We start from the raw sequence: 18,080 nt of genomic DNA, 5'->3' as shown, positions 1-18,080 counted from the left end.
ACACCCATCACCATGTTGGTGTCTAGCACATCAACCACAAAGAAGTGGTCCATCATCGAGTAGTTCCCCATAACTACTGTTAAGGAGGGCACATATCTAGTGCACTAGATGGTACAGTCACTAGGCACTAGGACTGAGAACCCCTCGAACTCTGCTATGGTGAGGCTCCTCCTCTTAACCAACTGGGCATCTATGAAATTGTGGGTAGCCCCACTATCCACCAACACTAACACCCTTTGTCCCTGTACAGTGCCTCTGATCCTCAGTGTCAAAAATTTAGGAATCTTGCATAAAGAAGCAAGAACTCCTCCTATTGGGGCAAGAGATGCCCCTCCCTGTGGAGGTGGTGGTGGTGGCCCTCTGTCTGTTGGACTCTCTCCATCTGTCCCACTGCAATCCTGCTCCACCTCATCCTCCTGGTCACTATCAGAAAAGACCTCAATGTAGTGTGCTCTACCTGCAGTGCACCGATGGCCAAGTGCCCAGGGCTCTCTGCATGTGAAGCACAACTTCCTCCTCCAGAGGTCCTTCCATGTCTCCTCATCTAACTGCCCCCTCCCTGTGTGGTCCTCTGTGGTGGGGGTCTAGTCTCATGCCCCTTCTGTGGGAAAGGGGTCCGTGTAGGAAATGGTGCTCTAGTCTTGGGGATGGCCCCCTGTAGATCTCTGGCACACAAGACTGCTTCCTGCAGCGTGGAGGGTCTGTGTGACTTCACCAGTCCATGCAAGGGCTCAAGCAAGCCCTCAATGAAGGTATACACCCTCCTTGCCTCAGATAGATCCGGGACCATCACTGACACCTGCAGAAAATCTGAAAAGTACTGCTCTGGGTTGCCTGTTTGGCACAGTTGGGTCAGCTCTCTGAAATAAGCCTCTGGATCCCTCTGATCAAATCGCTCCACCACCCTCTGGGTGAATTCCTCATAAGAAACTATTTCGGCATGCCGTAGGGTGGTCAAGCCATGAAACCACCAATTATGGGCTTCCCCCTCCATGTGCAACATGGCCACTTAATGGCTTTCTGCTCTATCATCCGATTGAGTTGAAAGTATGTGTCCATCTTTTCAACCCAAGCCCTGGCCGTGCACTTGGCAGTGCCATCAAAAGTGGGGGAATACATCCTCCCTATGGTTCTCTACAGGTCATAGTTTTGGGTCCCTTGTCCTCCGTACCCCTTGTTCTTCACTCTCTGCTTGAGCTTGCAATAATCTCTGAAGAAGAGGGCTTCTTTGAAGTCTTCATCCATAGACTGCCACTCTGAAGTAATCCCCCATCTGAGGAGGGTCTTCCTCCCTTGCAAGCTCGATTTGTGCCACTGGCACGAAGGAAGGTAGTGTAGCCCAGGTCGGCACACTAACTAAAGGGCGCTACACTGTTGGTGAGGGGTGATCGAATGGTTGAGAGGCCCCAGAAGTTTCCCCACATAAAAACCCTTTAGGCATGGTCCTCTCTCTGTTATGTGACTTCATCTCCTCCAGCATGTCTTTCTGCCCCTTGACCAAGTCACTCAAGGCCCTCAGGAGGCTGTTGAAAGCCATCTACTCCCTGCTCTTGGGCTCTGTCATTTCCTCCTCTTCAGCTACTGCTTTCCCCCTGTCCTCCGTGTCTAGAGTAATCTCCAACTCCCTTTCTCTGCTCCTGTACCTCTGTCTACAGTAGGTGATGTTTTGTTGGTCCCCTTCTCTCATAGGAAACAATCCCCACAACTAAGCCAAGAACTAGGCTCTGATACCACTGTAATGTTCCTAAATAGGAATACAAGTGATATAAAGCAAATAAAACTGTGCAGCAGAATATAAAAACGAAATACACATTAAACACCCATGGAAATGCTACAAATAAGGAATTGTTGAGCCATATTATTAGAATTTTGCAAGCTAAATACAATATATATTGGAATGGTGCACCTGGGTTTGTCCCAATGGACAAGCAAGACCAACCCCAGGTGGGAAAATGGCTGAGTTGAAGGTTGCCCAGCTGCTGCACCAATCTGCATTGCGCTGCCCCAGAAAACTACTGCACTGTTGAACTTCGACTGGATGGAAAGTGCACTAAAACTACCCAGAAATTTGTGTGCTTTTAACCTCGGACTTCTTGGACAAAACCCAGAAGGGAATTTGGCTGGTTTTGACTTCTGTTTTTTGACCCCCTTGGAGCCTCTCCCCAGCTATGGCTGCCAAATTCGACCTGCTGGAAACTACCTGCAAATCCCTCTGCAAACTCCTCCAAAATGTTGGATTTACCCCTACTATCCAACTCCTAACTACTCGGATGGCTCTTGGCCAAGATCAGTTGCTCCCCAAGTCACCACGAATTTCTGTTGGGTGGCCTTTGCGTTGTCCCTCTGCTCAGAAATGCAAATTGCTGGTATGTTGGTTCAGCTAGCTGCAAACTCCAGCAAAAATGCCTGCACTATGTTGCTTCCTCAGTTCCCGGATCCCCCAACAAGCAATGAATCCCCTGCTGGTCTTCAACTCCCTCTGCGTGTTTTTTGGCTGCCCAGAAATACGCACTTCCCTCTCTGCGCTGATGACTAAAGTGTGTTGTTGCCCCTGATTCCCTGAAACTCCTGTGGAACAGCCTCCCTAGGGCGGGCATGGATGGTCCGCCAAAGACTTGCTAAACAGCAAAGCATACAAGTGAGTGTTGGTTTGCAAATGTAGAAGATGATCCAAAATGAGAGCCGATCCCTCCTTATATTCCCTTGGGCCTCCTTAGCCTCATGTGGGCCCCTCCATCCACCCATTCGATTTCCCTCCAAGTATATCGAATGGCCAAGTTCGAATTCCCCCATGTGGGTGGCCCCCACATCCCACTAGTTGCTAAATAAAGTCGAATTTGCCCCAAAGTTCCTAAGTCGAAGTGTGGGGTCCTGCCCCCACATCCCACTAGCTGCTAAATAAAGTCGAATTTGCCCCAAAGTTCCTAAGTCGAAGTGTGGGGTCCTCTTCCTAAGTCAAAAATGTGCCAAAATTGTGTAGCTGCACCCTGTGACTAATGTTTGTGAGAAGGGACATGACATTATCTAGAAGTAAATTATGATCCACCATGGCATCTTCTAACACAAAAGGTAAAAATTTAGAGTATTATGATATATTATTAGATCACACAAATGCCAACCAAATTCACAACCCGCATAGGAAACATCAACACTATGTCTAACAAAGAAACCCATGCACGGAATCATAGTACAGCAACCAAAGTAACAAGCTAAACAAATGTAACATAGCACCATGTGTCTGAAAGCATAGTTTACCATATGTAAGTGCATGTGTCATCTATATTCACATTCACAACCCGCATAGGAAGCGATATTGCATGGCCAAGGTAACTGAAAGAACTATGGAGAATTGATGTGAGGTGAGATCATCATATGTCTGAAGAAGTTGAAAAACAAGTCTGTATTTGGATGAGACAAGCAAGAGAGCTTATGCAAATTGGAAACTACATCGCTAAGGGGGTTTCTATGGAAATAGTTACATTGGAGGGGGAGACAAGAGGAAAGACACCCAACATGCTTTGCATGAAGATTTTAATACCAAATGTGTCAACGTGATGAAATCAACAAACACGCTTGCATGAGAAGGAAACATGTAAAAGAACTGTCACAATAACCACTCTCCATACATTGTATATTCCATTAGATATATATAAGAGGACAAAAATTTGGTAGGAAAAGGCTTAGATGGAGGCAAGCGAAGGTTTACCTGAGGTGGCAGGTGGAGTGATATATGAGATTTACAAATATCCTGTAGAATACGACTTATGGGTACAGATATTCCACTTTACACCAAACAAATTATCATCACTAACCATATAATATCATCATAGTGAAATGAATTTTGTCACATCTTTGGTAAGAAATGAAAGAGGTTTCCACAAGGAGCTATGCTATCAATCCTGGTGGACGAAATACATCTGCAGGTAATTGGTTGTCTTTGATGTGTCTTGAGGTTACTTTGTCTACACTAGAAACAAAGATACAATATGCATCATGAATATAAGGAAGAAACAACCCAAAAGTTGATCCCATGTCAGCTATCATTCTCTTACCCTGGCAAGTTACCTCTCTTTAACAGGAACCAGTATTAAAACACAATAATCAGCAGACTATTTATGTTTTCATTGGTTGAACTGACATTAGACTCATTTTGTTCACGATACACTCATTTTCTCAATCAAATTGTTAAATACTTACATCAGTGATCAAAACAAAAAACGTTATCTTTCAGATTGGTATGCGTCACTATCTTATTGACAATAATTGTATGTTATTACAATTCATGTGGTAATAATGACACATCACATCCAACTATTCTTGGAACCAGACAACTATTGTTCTGTCATCTTTTTGAACGAACTGGACAGTACATGACAAAAGTTATGATAAACCAACTGTCCTACACAAGTCAAGAAAAAAAGTGAAAGATCAAGAAGACAACAAAGAGCACTTTTTCCCCTGTTCAGCATCAGAATGTTTAGCATTAGCAACAGAATCTTTTGTTTAGTTGGATTCCTTATTTTCTTTCATAAAACGCACTTCAAAAATCCAACCTAACAGACGTGCTTGTTTGAGCCTGTCCCTTCCCTCACACATCTCCAATAATTTAAAAAACTAAAAACAAAAATGCATTTCCCACCACTGGCAAAGCAACAATATATTCCCCCTATTTTCAATATTGTTTATGTTTGCTGCAGAACTGAATATGCAATTTCATGCAATAAAATATGCAATTTCCTACATTAGTTTTGAAATATTGCATAGAGATTCATAGAGTGAACTAAAATGCATTATACCTCCATTCTTATGGGCCTCACTCAGAAGGCAGTCAACAATTGTAGAAGAGCTGTCACTTACAGGAAACATTCTCCCATCCTCCTCAGTCTGGATGCGCACATTGCAAATGTGGATTTGCTTAAGGATGCACATGGTAAAAGCCAGTAAAGAAAACAAACAATTCAAAGAGCCTGTTCTATACACTACATAGTAGAAGCACTGAAAGTTACCTTAAGCTGCACTCCATGACATGAAAACCAAGTAACAGTATCCTTTGGTCCATGAGCCTTAAAATAGGAGCCACGTAATTCTCTATTCCCCCTTGGATAATGATCAGCCAAAAGCTGTAAAATCAAGTTGAAATTTCAGTCCTAACTCTCTGATTCACATAAAAGGATAAAAGAGAAAAGAGGTTGCTGTAATCATTCTACTTGAGATTCTAGAGAATTCAAAATTAACAAGCAAAGAATGATCCTTATAATTTACAATATATCAAAATAATCTCCTTATTTTGCATTAGCAGTTCATTTATAAGAAATCCCGTCAGAACCTTCCCATCTGGCCCACAAATTGGGGCCTCAGACATACATCACTGATCCTTATAATTTACAATATATCAAAATAATCTCCTTATTTTGCATTAGCAGTTCATTTATAAAAAATCCCGTCAGAACCTTCCCATCTGGCCCACAAATTGGGGCCTCAGACATACATCACTCGAGGTAAGCAGACTAACTAATGACAAATGTAACCAACCATAGGAGAAAAATTTCCCCTTTATTGGACAGCCAGCCAACCAGCAGCCCTACATTGTTCAGTACATGATATTATGCCATGATTCTCCATCATTTGCACCAGTCAAGCACCTCTCACCATCCCGTATTCCTTTGTTAGTTTTTGTAGCATCGGAGGTGTTCTAGTCTCGAAACTATGTGGGGAGGCTAAAACACAGGAGTTCTCCATAACCCAGAAATCATTTCTGGAAATTCCACCTAAACGTGTCTCAATTAGATTATTAGCCTATTTTTAAATGTTTCCTAAGTCTAAACTTAGGAAAAGTGGTTAATTAATCAGTATTAATTGAGATAAGATGTGAATCATCTAGAAACCTACACGGATCGACTCTGATATGATCTTAGCCATCGATTAAGATTTAATCTTGGCCGTTGGAGTCCCAACAGAAGATTGTAAGAAGTCGATGGGTAGATGGAGAACACACACACCAGAGATTGATTTCCTTGGAGAGTTCGATTTTCCAAAGGCAGTAGCCAGAATAGTTCGAGCTTCAAAAGGGAAGCAAAGACAGAAAGAGGCAAGGACAATGAGGACGGATGAAAATTTTTCTAGATCCGGTGAGTACATTGCAGAGAGGTCAAAATTTCTCCAGGAAGTTGCGCCAAGACAGTGCAGAAGCTTCCAAGGGTAGTTCGATTATGCTGGGGTGAAGCTGGTTATCAGCTCCAGAGGCCGGAAGACATTTCCAGAATGTCGGAGAGACAATTTCCCAGTGAGCAACAGGCAGGACGGCTTTATTTGCAGTTGTTCCAAGTTGAGCGTGTAGCAGACTGCGTGTTAGTTTTTATAGCATCGGTTGTGTTCTAGCCACAAAATTTGGTGGAGAGGCTAGAATACATGTATTCTCCAAAACCCAGAAATTGTTTCTAGAAATTCCACCTAGAGACGACTTAATTAAAATAATTAATCTTTTTTTAATGGTGCCTAAGTCTAAACTTAGGAAAACTGATTAATTAAAGGGTATTAATTAAGTCATGGTGAGAATCTTCTAGAAGAAAATAGATCAAGTTTTAGTCAATCTTAGCCATCGATTATGTTTTAATCTTCATCGTTTATGTCTCAATGAGAGATTATAAAAAGAAATTCGATGGGGGTTGGAGAACACACTTGAGACACCAAAGAATTCGATTTTGTTGGGAAATCGATCTTCAGAGTAGTAGTTGTGTGTTGCCGGAGGTGATTCAGTAAGATCGAAGTAGTGAGAGAGGGGCAGAGATAGTGAGGTTGGGAGAAAGATTTACCAGTCCAGTGAGTGCATGTTGATTTGGGGTAGCATCGGATGTGCTCTAGCCATGAAAATTGGTGGAGAGGCTAAAGCACATGAGATCTCCAAAACCCAGAAATGGTTTGGACAGATTGTACTCAGTTTGGAAGATATTAAAATAATTAATATTTTTAATGGAGTTCCTAAGTCTAAACGTAGGAAAAATAAAATATTTATGGGTATTAATATAAAACTGGGTTAGAAGGGTCCAAAAGTCATGGATCAAGCCAAATCTACTCTTAGCCATTGATTAGAGATTTAATCTCGACCGTTGATGGACCAACGAAAAAAGTATAAGAGGAGGCTTGAGGGTCAGTTGGAGAACACACCAGAGTGATCAGTCATTCTATTCTCTAGAGCAAGGTTTGCTAAGAGAGATAGAATCAGTGATCAGCAGCGAGGGGCAGTGAATACATAGCAGAGAGGCAGAGTTGGTACCAAAGAGACAGCACAAAGCCCGGAGAGGTTGACGCAGAGGCAGCTGGAGGCTACGCAAAGGCAGCGAGGAGCTAAGCAAAGCCAGGAGAGGCCAGCATGTGAGATGCAGAGGGTCTAGGGGCTGACGCAGAAGCTCCAGAAGCAGACGCAAAGGCTAGCAGAGCTAACGCAGGGCCAAGAGGCAGCGCCAGGAGGATTTCGTGGGATAGATTGGGAGCTGGTGAGCCGGATAGGGTGACACAATCCCTATCAGAGTGACGCAGATCAGTGTAATTTGCAGTTGTCGATGTGGGATTGTTCATTCAGTGATTTATCAGCCGGAATACCTATTTACGAGGATAGGTACTACTACCGAGGGCATTCCCTGTTGGGTGAGCCATTTCTGGCACCCTGGTTGTATTCTGAAAATTGCATAATAATAAAACCCTCTAAATAGCTGCACCGATTTTCCCACATTAGGTTTTTCCGAGGACATTGGTCCAAAAATAATGGTATCACTTGTGTGCTCATTTTCTTTTAGTTGATGATCTATAGATGTTGATATTGTACTTGTGTTTATTTTCAGTATTTACGAGGTAAATAATTTGTTAAGTAATTGAACAAGTAGAAAGAAATAAACCAGATAGTACAGGAAGAATTTCTAATGGGTTAAACTTAGAAATTCCAACATAGTATCAAAGCGTGGTTGCAGATCACAGGATAACTGAAGGCATTAGCTAGCAGAGCAGTAGCAGCAGAAACCATTGCCCTGAGTGACAGAAGTAGTTCCTAGTAGAAAGCAGCAAGGAAGGGGTGACGCAAAGGGCCTGCGTCATCAGTTTGAGCCAGGAGGAGGATCAGCGCAGAGGCAGAGAGGAGCAAACCTGACCTACGCAGTGCCCGGTCATCTTTCTCAGTCAGGAAGGATCGACGTTGTGGCCAAGAGGTGCAGATTTTGCCGGTGTCGGGATTGCGCAGAGCCTAGAGGCTCAGCTCTTCAATCGCTAGGGCATAGGAGGTTGTGGATAATTTGCGGAGCGAAGCTGGTGGTGTATTGTGGTCAGAACAGTGCCTAACAGAGCAAGACCAAGGAAGAAGGAGTTGCTACCGAGGCGGATTTCTAGCCAAGGAATCTAGATCAGTAGTGCAGTTGCACAGATGATCGGAGTGGGACAACCTGACGTTGGCAGAAGGATTTCCAGAAGAGAAATTGAGACTCAGAGGGAGTCGAACCGAGAACTTCCAGACGGGAAGTTAAGAGACTCAGAGGAGTCGAAAGAAGAGTAGCAAGATGGCAGTGAATGGGCTGAGAGATCAGGATAGACTAGACGAAGCGTCCAACTTCGTGGTCTGGAAGGCCAGGATCTTGTCCATTCTAGACAGATATCGCATCAAGGACTTCACCTTGAAAATTATAGCGATCCCAGTTGACCCAGCTGAAAATGAGAAGTATGAGGAGGCAATGGCCAAGGCGAAGTGCATCATCCTTGATGGGGTCAAGGATCATGTGGTGTCGCATATTGCCGAAAAGGATACAGCAAATGAGATGTGGGAGGCCCTGAAGAAATTGTACCAGCATACTTCCGTGCAGAGGAAAATGTTACTTGAATATCAGTTGCGGTCATACCAGATGCAGAAGCGAGAGCAGATAGATGTCTTCCTTGGTTAATTGAAGGAGATCCGAGACCAGCTGACTTCCATAGGGGCCACGCTAGATGAGGAGATGTTGGTGAGGACCGCACTAAATGCAGTTTCCGAGGATTGCGAAGTGTTTTTCCAGAGCATACTAGGCAGGTTGAAGCTTCCAGATTGGGAAGAACTATGGGCAGTGCTTCGTCAAGAAGAGATCAGACGGCTAACCAAGGCGGGGAGTAGCAGCAAAGGGGTCAGAATCAAGAAGGAGGAAGAAGAGGATGCGGCTCTAGCATCTGAGGGAAAGCAGGAAAAGAGGAAGAAGAAGGACCTCTCCAAGGTCAAGTGCTTCCATTGTGGGGAGCTGGGTCATTTTGCAAACTAGTGTCCTAGGAAGAAGAGCAAGGGAGAGGCTTCTGAAACCAAGGCAGCACTAGCGAGGGTGGAGAAAGAAGTCGAGGAGGATGACGATTGTGCCATGAGTGCTCATGTCCCACTTGAGAAGAAGTGGGGAGACATCGAGCTGTAGTTAGAAGGACTACAGGCGATGAGGGGCAGGATCCTTGAGGTACCCAACCTCTTGGATTATACCTTGCTACGGGAGCCCTGAAGAGGAGTAGCAGGATTGGCGATTGTCAGCAGAGACGGATGCGGATGGAGCAGCAGAGAGTGCTACAGTGCAGGAGTCCCGAGACAGCACGAGGCTAGCAGGTTGCAACAGTGCGAGAGGCACGGGAGTGTTGCACCAGTGTATGATGGCACAGAGAGGTGTGCAACGATGCAAGATGCAGGGAGTTGTTGCAGCAGCGCAGAGGTCAGTAGAGGGAGCAGTTGTTAGCGGCAGAGGAAGCTTCAGCATCAAGAGTGTTTCTAGCCTGACAGGGCTGTCAAATGTTGGGTGGATCAGTTACTTACTTCTCAGTAACTGGGTTGCAATGCAGTAGTAGTATGCGGTAGCACGACGCAGCGTGAGGAGAAGGGGATGTAGTGCTGGTGTATGGACCAGCAGCAGCACAGATGCAAAGGGAGTTGTCGTACGGATGCAGCAGTGGCAGTGGCAGGGACATGGGCAGCAGTACAGGATGCAGCAGTGCAGAGGATGTTGGGCAGGGAGGCCTAGCATCAGCACGGGGACCGATGCTGGATGATCAGGGTGATACTCAGTGAGGAGTATTACTAGAGCACAATCCTCGCTAAGAGGGAGTGTTGATTGGTGTAGCTTCGGATGTGCTCTAGCCATGAAAATTGGTGGAGAGGCTAAAGCACATGAGATCTCCAAGACCCAGAAATGGTTTGGACATATTGTACCCGGCTTGGAAGATATTAAAATAATTAATATTTTTAATGGAATTCCTAAGTCTAAACTTAAGAAAAATAAAATATTAATGGGTATTAATATAAAACTGGGTTAGAAAGGCCCAAAAGTCATGGATCAATCCAAATCTAATCTTAGCCGTTGATTAGAGATTTAATCTCAATCGTTGATGGACCAACAAGAAAAGTATAAGAGGAGGCTTGAGGGTCAGTTGGAGAACACACCAGAGTGATCAGTCATTCTATTCTCTAGAGCGGGGTTTGCTAAGAGAGATAGAATCAGTGATCAGCAGCGAGGGGTAGTGAATACACAGCACAGAGGCAGAGTTGGTACCAGAGAGACAGCGCAGACCCCGGAGAGGTTGCTGCAAAGGCCGCTGGAGACTACGCAGAGGCAGCGAGGAGCTGCGCAAAGCCAGGAGAGGCCAGCATGTGAGACGCAGAGGGTCTAGGGGTTGACACAGAAGCTCCAGAAGTTGACGTAGAGGCTAGCAGAGCTGACGCAAGGCCAAGAGGCAGCGCTGGGAGGATTTCGTGGGACAGACTGGGAGCTGGTGAGCCGGATAAGGTGATGCAGTCCCTATCAGAGTGACACAGAGCAATGAAGCTGCAGTTGTCGCTATGGGATTGTTCATCCAGTGATTTATCAGCCAGAATATCTATCTCCGAGGAGAGGTACTACTGCCGAGGGCATTCTCTGTTGGGTGAGCCATTTCTGGCACCCTGGTTGTATTCTGAAAACTGCATAATAATAAAACCCTCTAAATAGCTGCACTAGTTTTCCCGCATTGGGTTTTTCCGAGGACATTGGTCCAAAAATAACGCTGTCACTTGTGTGCTTATTTTCTTTCAGTTGATGATCTGTAGATGTTGATATTGTACTTGTGTTTATTTTGAGTATTTACATGGTAAATAACTTGTTAAGCAATTGAACAAGTAGGAAGAAATAAACCAGATAGTACAGGAAGAATTTCTAACGGGTTAAACTTATAAATTCCAACAATGCATAGCAGAGAGACAGAGAGTTCCACAGAGAGGCAGCGCAGAGAAAAGAGGCAGTGCAATGCTTCAAAGGGGAAGTCGTATTTTGCTAGGGAGAAGCAGTGATTCAGTGCCAGCAGCCGAAGTGAGAGCTCGGAGGCTAGGAGAGTCCATTTCCCAGACAACAGTTGATCAGTAAGCGAGAGAGAAGCTGGTCTGAGTTGTGTGACACAGAACTGCCTAGGCTGACACAAGGATTGCGCAGAGGCAGCAGAGATGAGCTCATCCTGAGCCAAGGTCAATGTCGAATCATCGGTGAGAATGAGATTTTTCTCATTAGGCTTCTGTCAGTCATTTCTCTGTATGGATTGCTTGATTTGAGCATCCATAGATTTGTACTCAGATTTACTACTACATAATAATAAAACCCTCAGCTGTTGCACCGGTTTTCCCAAGTTGGGTTTTTCTAGGGACATTGATCCAAAAATTAAAGTGTTAATTGTGTGTGTGTATCTATTCTTCCAGCATTATTTTTCTTCCGCAGCATTGTATTTGTGAAGGTTACAGTGTATTAGTTTCGATATTTACCGTAGGATGCAATAAATAATTTGTTCAGTTATTTAACAAATAGAAAAAACCAAATCAATTGTTGTAGTAGGATTCAGGGTTTCCGAATTTTCACATGGTATCAGAGCACAGACTGTAAGCCAGATAGCTCAATAGCAGAAGGAAGGAGGAATTTTGAATCTCTACAGAGGCAGCAGTTCAAAACCCTCAAGGGGCAGCGCAGTCCTTGGGCCAGGAGGGTCAATTTTTTGAGAAAAGTTTATTTCTTAGAGAGAGTCGAAAGATAAATTAGATTTTCCATATCAGAGCTTACCAGAGGCAGAGGGAGACACAACATTTTTCTTGTAGAGCAAATCTTCAGCTGGGACACATTTATTTTGCAGTAGTTTGCTAGTGCAAAATAACGTCAGGAGGAAGAAAGAACACACTCTGAGGGAATTATTTCCTCAAGGAACTTCTAGCCCAGAAGTTCGATTTTTTTCGAGCAGAGCAGCAGTAGCTATGAGCATATTTGACCACTCCAGCAGGGAGGCGAAAATCCAATCAGCGACTGCGCAGAGGAGAAGAGGAAGAATTCGACATTTTTGCAGAGATGACATCAACAGGGCTAAGAGATCAGGATCAATTAGAGGGAGCCTCCAACTATGTGATCTAGAAGGCAAGAATTTCCTGTCTTCTAGATGAGTATGATCTCAAAGCTTACATCGATAGTGTGGTAGTTGTACCCACAAATGCAAACCTGCTAAAGGCCTACAAGAGGGAGATGGCAAAAGCAAAGAGGCTGATTCTCGATGGGGTTCGAGAACACGTGGTGTCTCACATAGCTGGCAAAGATATTGCCCGGCAGATGTGGGTGTTGATTTCTAGTAGCATCAGATGTGCTCTAAGCCTCAAAATTTGCAGGGAGGCTAGGACACATGTATTCCAGAATACCCACAAATCATTTTGGGAAATTCCACCCAGAGACAATTTTAATAAAATAATTAATTATTTTTAATGGATGCCTAAGTCTAAACTTCGGAAATTAAAATAATTAAAGGGTACTAATTAAACTGGGGGTGAAACTTCTAGAAGAAGACGAGGATCAAGCCAAAATGATATGAGCCATTGATTAGAATCTAATATGGGTCGTTGATTGATCAACGAGAGGATTATAAGAAGAGGCTTGATGGGCATTTGGAAAACAAATCGGGTAAGAGATCAGAGATCGATTTTCTCAAGAGAGCAGTGCATCAGTTGCCGGAGAACATGATCGATGAGATCTCTTGTAATGAGCAACAGGAATAATTTTCCGGAGGAATTTTTCCTGATCCGGAGTGTGCAAAGCAGAGAGGGCAGAGAGTTGTCCAGAGAGGCAGCACTGGGACACGCAGAGGCAGTGTAGAGCTATGTTGTGGCAGCACAGAGCTTCAGAGGGAGTTTGTATTTCTGCTGGGGAACAGTCAAGATCTAGTGTCGGAGCCAGGGTGTGAGACCAAGAGGCCAGAGGGCCAAAGTTTCCAGTGAGAAAAGGATCGAGAGGAGGTGCAGCGCAGTCCCAGCAGCAGTGACGCAGCAACTATGTGGGTGTGATTCAGTACTGTGCAAAGACAGTGCAGAGGCTCATCTCCAGCGCAGATCAGTGTCGGGTTTCCCAGTGACAGGGTGAGATCATCTCACTATCTTTTTGTCTAGTTAGATCTCTGTATAGGATTGCCAGTTTGGGCATCCGAAGAATTGTACTCAGAAATTACTGCATAATAATACAAACCCTCAGTTGCTACACTAGTTTTCCCACATTGGGTTTTTCCGGGGACATTTGTCCAAAAATAATGATGTCACTTGTGTGTGTTATTTCTTTCTTGCTTAGTTTTTGTTACCGCATATTATTTAAGTTGTGAAGGTTGCAGTTGTATTTATTTAGATGTTTACTGTATAATATTGTAAATAACTTGATTCAGTAGGAGAAATATAATCAGTTGCTACAGTGGTGATTCATGGATTCCAAATTTTCACATGGTATCAAAGCGCAGTTGAAGTAAGAGAGCAGACCAAAAGAGTCGAGCATTGAAGAGAAGGACGAAGATCGAAGTGTTGCATAGGCAGTAGATCAAATCCCAAGAGGGATTGCGCAGTCCCAGCCAGGAGGGCAAGATTCTCAAGGAAGATCTCTCTATGAGTGAGTTGACAAAGAGGTAAGATTTCCAGATCGAGATTTGTCACCGGCAGAGGGAGCAGCGTAGTAGACGCTTCAGCGCAGAGTAGTCTTCAGGTGAGACGCAGTGTTCTGCAGCAGTTGTTGGGCAGAAAAACGTCAGAAGAATGGAGGAGACACTTTCTGAGGGAATTTCTTCCTTAGAGAATTCCTAGCCAAGGAATTCAATTTCTCAATTGCTGAGCAGCAATAGAGAGGAGCAGATCAACTAACTCTAGCAGGGAGTGCGTAGGCCAGTCAAGCAGCAACGCAGAGGAGAGAGGAGGCAGTTCGACATTTTGTTGGCAGAGACAACAGCTAAAGGGCTGAGAGATCAAGATCGGTTGGACAAAGCATCCAACTATGTGATCTGGAAGGCTAGGATCTCCTGCCTTCTGAATGAGCATAATCTCAAAGCCTATGTCGATAGTGTAGTAACTGAACCTGCAGATGCGGATCTGCTCAAGAAGTACAAGGCTGAGATGGCGAAGGCCAAGCAGTTGATCCTCGACGAAGTGAGGGATCACGTTGTATGTCACATTGCTAGCAAAGGGGCAACCAAAGAGATGTGGGATGCCTTGGCTACGTTGTATCAAGGATTTTCCAAGTAGCAAAAGATGTACTTGGAGGAGAAAATGAGATGCATGAGGATGCAGAAGGAGGTCCAAGACTCGTTGGCAGTTGTAGGATCAACACCTCAACCCACCGAGATGGTGAGGTTGGCCCTGAATTCAGTCTCAGAAGAATGGAAAGTGTTTGTCCAAAGTATCCTGGGAAGAGAGAGATTGTCGGATTGGGAAGGGATGTGGGCCGCTCTTCAGCAAGAAGAGATGAGGCGAGACTTAGTCAAGTGCAAACTTGATGGCAGCAACAGCAGTGGGATGAAGCCCAAGGAGGAGGAGAATGCAGCCCTTGCATCAAAGGGGTAGCAGGAGTAGTGGAGGCGAAAGAAGGGCATCTCAAAGATCAAATGTTTCCAGTGTGGTGAATTTGGTCACTACACTACACAGTATCCTCTCAAGAAGAAGGACAAGGACGAGAAACATGATCCACAGGCTGTAACTGCTAAGATCGAGGAGGACTTTTCCAAGATTGCCAGATACCTCCAAGGGGAGAGGTGGGGTGATCTAGTACTGTAGTTTGAAAGAACCACAGATGGGAAGAGTCCATTGAGGAGTCCACCTCATGGATCAATACCTTGCTACGAGAGCCCATATCAGAAGTAGTGGGATGGACCAGTGTCAGTTGGTGCAAAGGAGTGCCAGAGTCAGTCACATTGGCTAGGAGCACCAGAGACAGCAGCGCCGAACAGAGTTGGCAGCAGTGCAGTTGGCACAGTGCAGTGTCAGCAACAACGCAGAGGCTTCAGAGGGTCAGCACAGAGACTAGCAGCAGTCAGAACTCCAGCAACAAATGCATCATGCTGAACACAACTAGTTCAGTATTTTGGATGTTTTCTCGTTGCAGTTGTTGTAGAAGGCAGCAGCAACAGTTGGAGAAGAGTTGCAGTGCAGATGCAGTTGGTAGCAGCATGTAGAGTCAGTAGCAGCACGGATGCAGCATTTGCGCAGTAGTTGGTGGGCAGAGATGTCAGACATCAGTAGCGCAAAGGGAGATGTTATAGAGTCAGGGTGATGCTTCAAAAAGTTGCATTAATAGAGCACATTCCTCACTAAGAGGGAGTGTTGATTTCTAGTAGCATCAGATGCGCTCTAAGCCTCAAAATTTGCAAGGAGGCTAGGACACATGTATTCCAGAATACCTAGAAATCGTTTTGGGAAATTCCACCCGGAGACAGTTTTATTAAAATAATTAATTATTTTTAATGGATGCCTAAGTCTAAACTTAGGAAATTAAAATAATTAAAGGGTATTAATTAAACTGGTGGTGAAACTTCTAGAAGAAGATGAGGATCAAGCCAAAATGATCTGAGCCATTGATTAGATTCTAATCTGGGTCGTTGATTGATCAACGACAAGATTATAAGAAGAGGCTTGATGGGCATTTGGAAAACAAGGGAGATAACTTAGGATTGATTTGCCTAAGTTTCTGCCAAAAGGGTTTGCCATTTTCATTTTTAAGAGGGATAGTATGTTCCATAACATCTTCCCTATAACCTTTCAAGTGATCATATGAAAAAATCAAAACATCTCTATATTCATAAAGTAAATTTATCAAATTTTTCCTTTCTTGTTCATTGGTACCCTTGTCTATTTTAATAATCTTTGGATCATGAGGGGCACCAATATTCACTTCAATGAATTCCCCTGAGTCAATTTTCTTTTGACTTAGTTACCGGAGAATCCACAGTACGAACCATTTTTCGTCAACGTTTCAAATCCCAACCGGGATCCATCATCAATTTTCTTATCATCTTTTCTCTTTGAACCATCATGTCTATCAAAAATTTGCCCCAAGGCTAAACGTTCCCTAGGAGTGGGATTTGTCACCATATTACACTCCTCATAATCACAGCCTTCCTCTTTGTGGCCAGCTTTAAATTCAAAAAATTCCTCCATGTTATTTAAAAAACGAACCACTTGGCTTTCATCATTAAAGATTTTCCAATGCTCAAGATTATCAGGAATTGATGGCCTGAAGATAATCTCCATCTTAACTTTATCATCCATCAACTTCTCTCCAAGCTGTAATGCAGAGGCAGCGACAGCCAGCTTATCAGCTTGTTTATTTCCTTCCCTGGGAATTGTTTGAAGATCTAATGCATCAAAATATTCCATATTGTCCCAAACAGCATTTCGATATTTCTTTAATCTATCATTCTTGCATGCAAATTGATTCTTGGTTTGAAGAATGATTAGATCTGAATCCCCCTTGATGCTAAGCAACTTTATCCTCAAGTCTTTTGCCAACTCAAGACCCAACAATAGAACCTCATACTTTGCTACGTTGTTGGTTGCATCATATTCCAATCTATAGGCAAACTTGAATGTGTGGCCAAGAGGGGAGGTAAGGACAATTCCAACACCATTACCATACCTAGAATGGGCACCACAAAATTCATGTGCCAAACTCCATCTTTCTTACGATCCACCTCCTTCTCCAAAGAAGGAAAAGAATTAGCCAGGATAGTATAGTTTCCCAAGTTATCAAATTCATACACAATTTCATTATGAGGCTCCTTGGGATTTTCTACATGAAACTCTCTCCAACTCCCTATCCAATCTAACCATGATGCCCTCGCTATTAGGGATGGTAGCATAACTTAAATCCATTTGCAAACTACCCCCAATATCAACTCCCCACTTTCTAGACAATAACATCCCCCAAGCATCAGGCACATCAATCACCACAATATCCATGGTGATCATAATGTCAAGATGTACAGCGAAGTGGACTTCAAGATCTTTTATCAAACCACAAACTTCAATGACCTTTGAATCCATCGCACAAATGTTGTGGTAGGGTCTAGAAATCAAGAAGTTTAACTAATTCATGACTTTCTTAGTCATGACACAAGATGATGACCCAGAGTCAAACATACAATTGTGTAAAAGCATTCCATTGACCAACATAGTGATGAAAAAAGGTTGGTGGTCTCTGTTATCTCTACAAATATCACTACTTTTCATAGTGATAGGGGCATCCTCATATCTATCCTTAGAAAAATTAGACATTTCTTTTCCATTGGGAGCATCAATGGCTTTCAACAATTTATATCTTCGGGAGGGAATTTTCATGATATCAGTGACAGGAACTAAAATCTTAGCATTATTAATCCATCCTCTCAAGTCAATATTCAACTTTGATGTGGGTGGAGTGAAAGTTTTATTATGATTTCTTTCTTTATTCTTTCCCCTTTCTTTATCCGTGGCTACCTCTAGAATCTGAGTTGATGAAGGCTTTTCTCCATATAACTCAGTGATCCTATCCAAATCTTCAAAATTATTCACACTATGGGAGTAGGGAGACTTTTTAATTACCTTCTGACTACTCTCCATAACTCCCATCCAATTTTCCAAGGACAAATGATGCTCTTTTCCAACTACATTGATTTGCTCACTTGTTCGCACCATATTTCCTTCTAGGATCCTTCTTGCATAAGGACAAGTGAGTTCATCATGTATGTCATCACAAGGTCTACAATAAGGCCTGGAATCATCAACTAAGTTTGTAGGCTCAAGTGGATTAGGTGGCCTATGG

The 18,080-nt window shown here is 43.6% G+C and overlaps 1 protein-coding gene across 4 annotated transcripts in view; it reads right to left on the bottom strand.

Moving 5' to 3' along the window:
- Nucleotides 1-18,080, bottom strand: part of LOC149141871 (uncharacterized) — a 371,617-nt gene that overhangs the window by 233,975 nt on the left and 119,562 nt on the right. For all 4 annotated transcript variants that reach the window (XM_089448940.1, XM_089448942.1, XM_089448941.1 and 1 more), the window contains exons 4-5: nucleotides 5,007-5,120; nucleotides 4,797-4,884 (exon numbers count right to left, since the gene is read on the bottom strand). In XM_089448940.1, coding sequence (XP_089305066.1) covers nucleotides 4,797-4,884; nucleotides 5,007-5,120 — 202 coding nt within the window. The remainder of the gene's footprint in view (nucleotides 1-4,796; nucleotides 4,885-5,006; nucleotides 5,121-18,080) is intronic.

Source organism: Pinus tabuliformis, chromosome X (genome assembly GCF_031772625.1).
Source record: "Pinus tabuliformis cultivar Carrire ecotype Pingquan chromosome X, CPIR1, whole genome shotgun sequence".
In the NCBI taxonomy this organism is placed as follows: domain Eukaryota; kingdom Viridiplantae; phylum Streptophyta; class Pinopsida; order Pinales; family Pinaceae; genus Pinus; species Pinus tabuliformis.
Note: the sequence above shows the minus strand (reverse complement) of the source record. Positions and strands in the feature narration are given on the sequence as shown.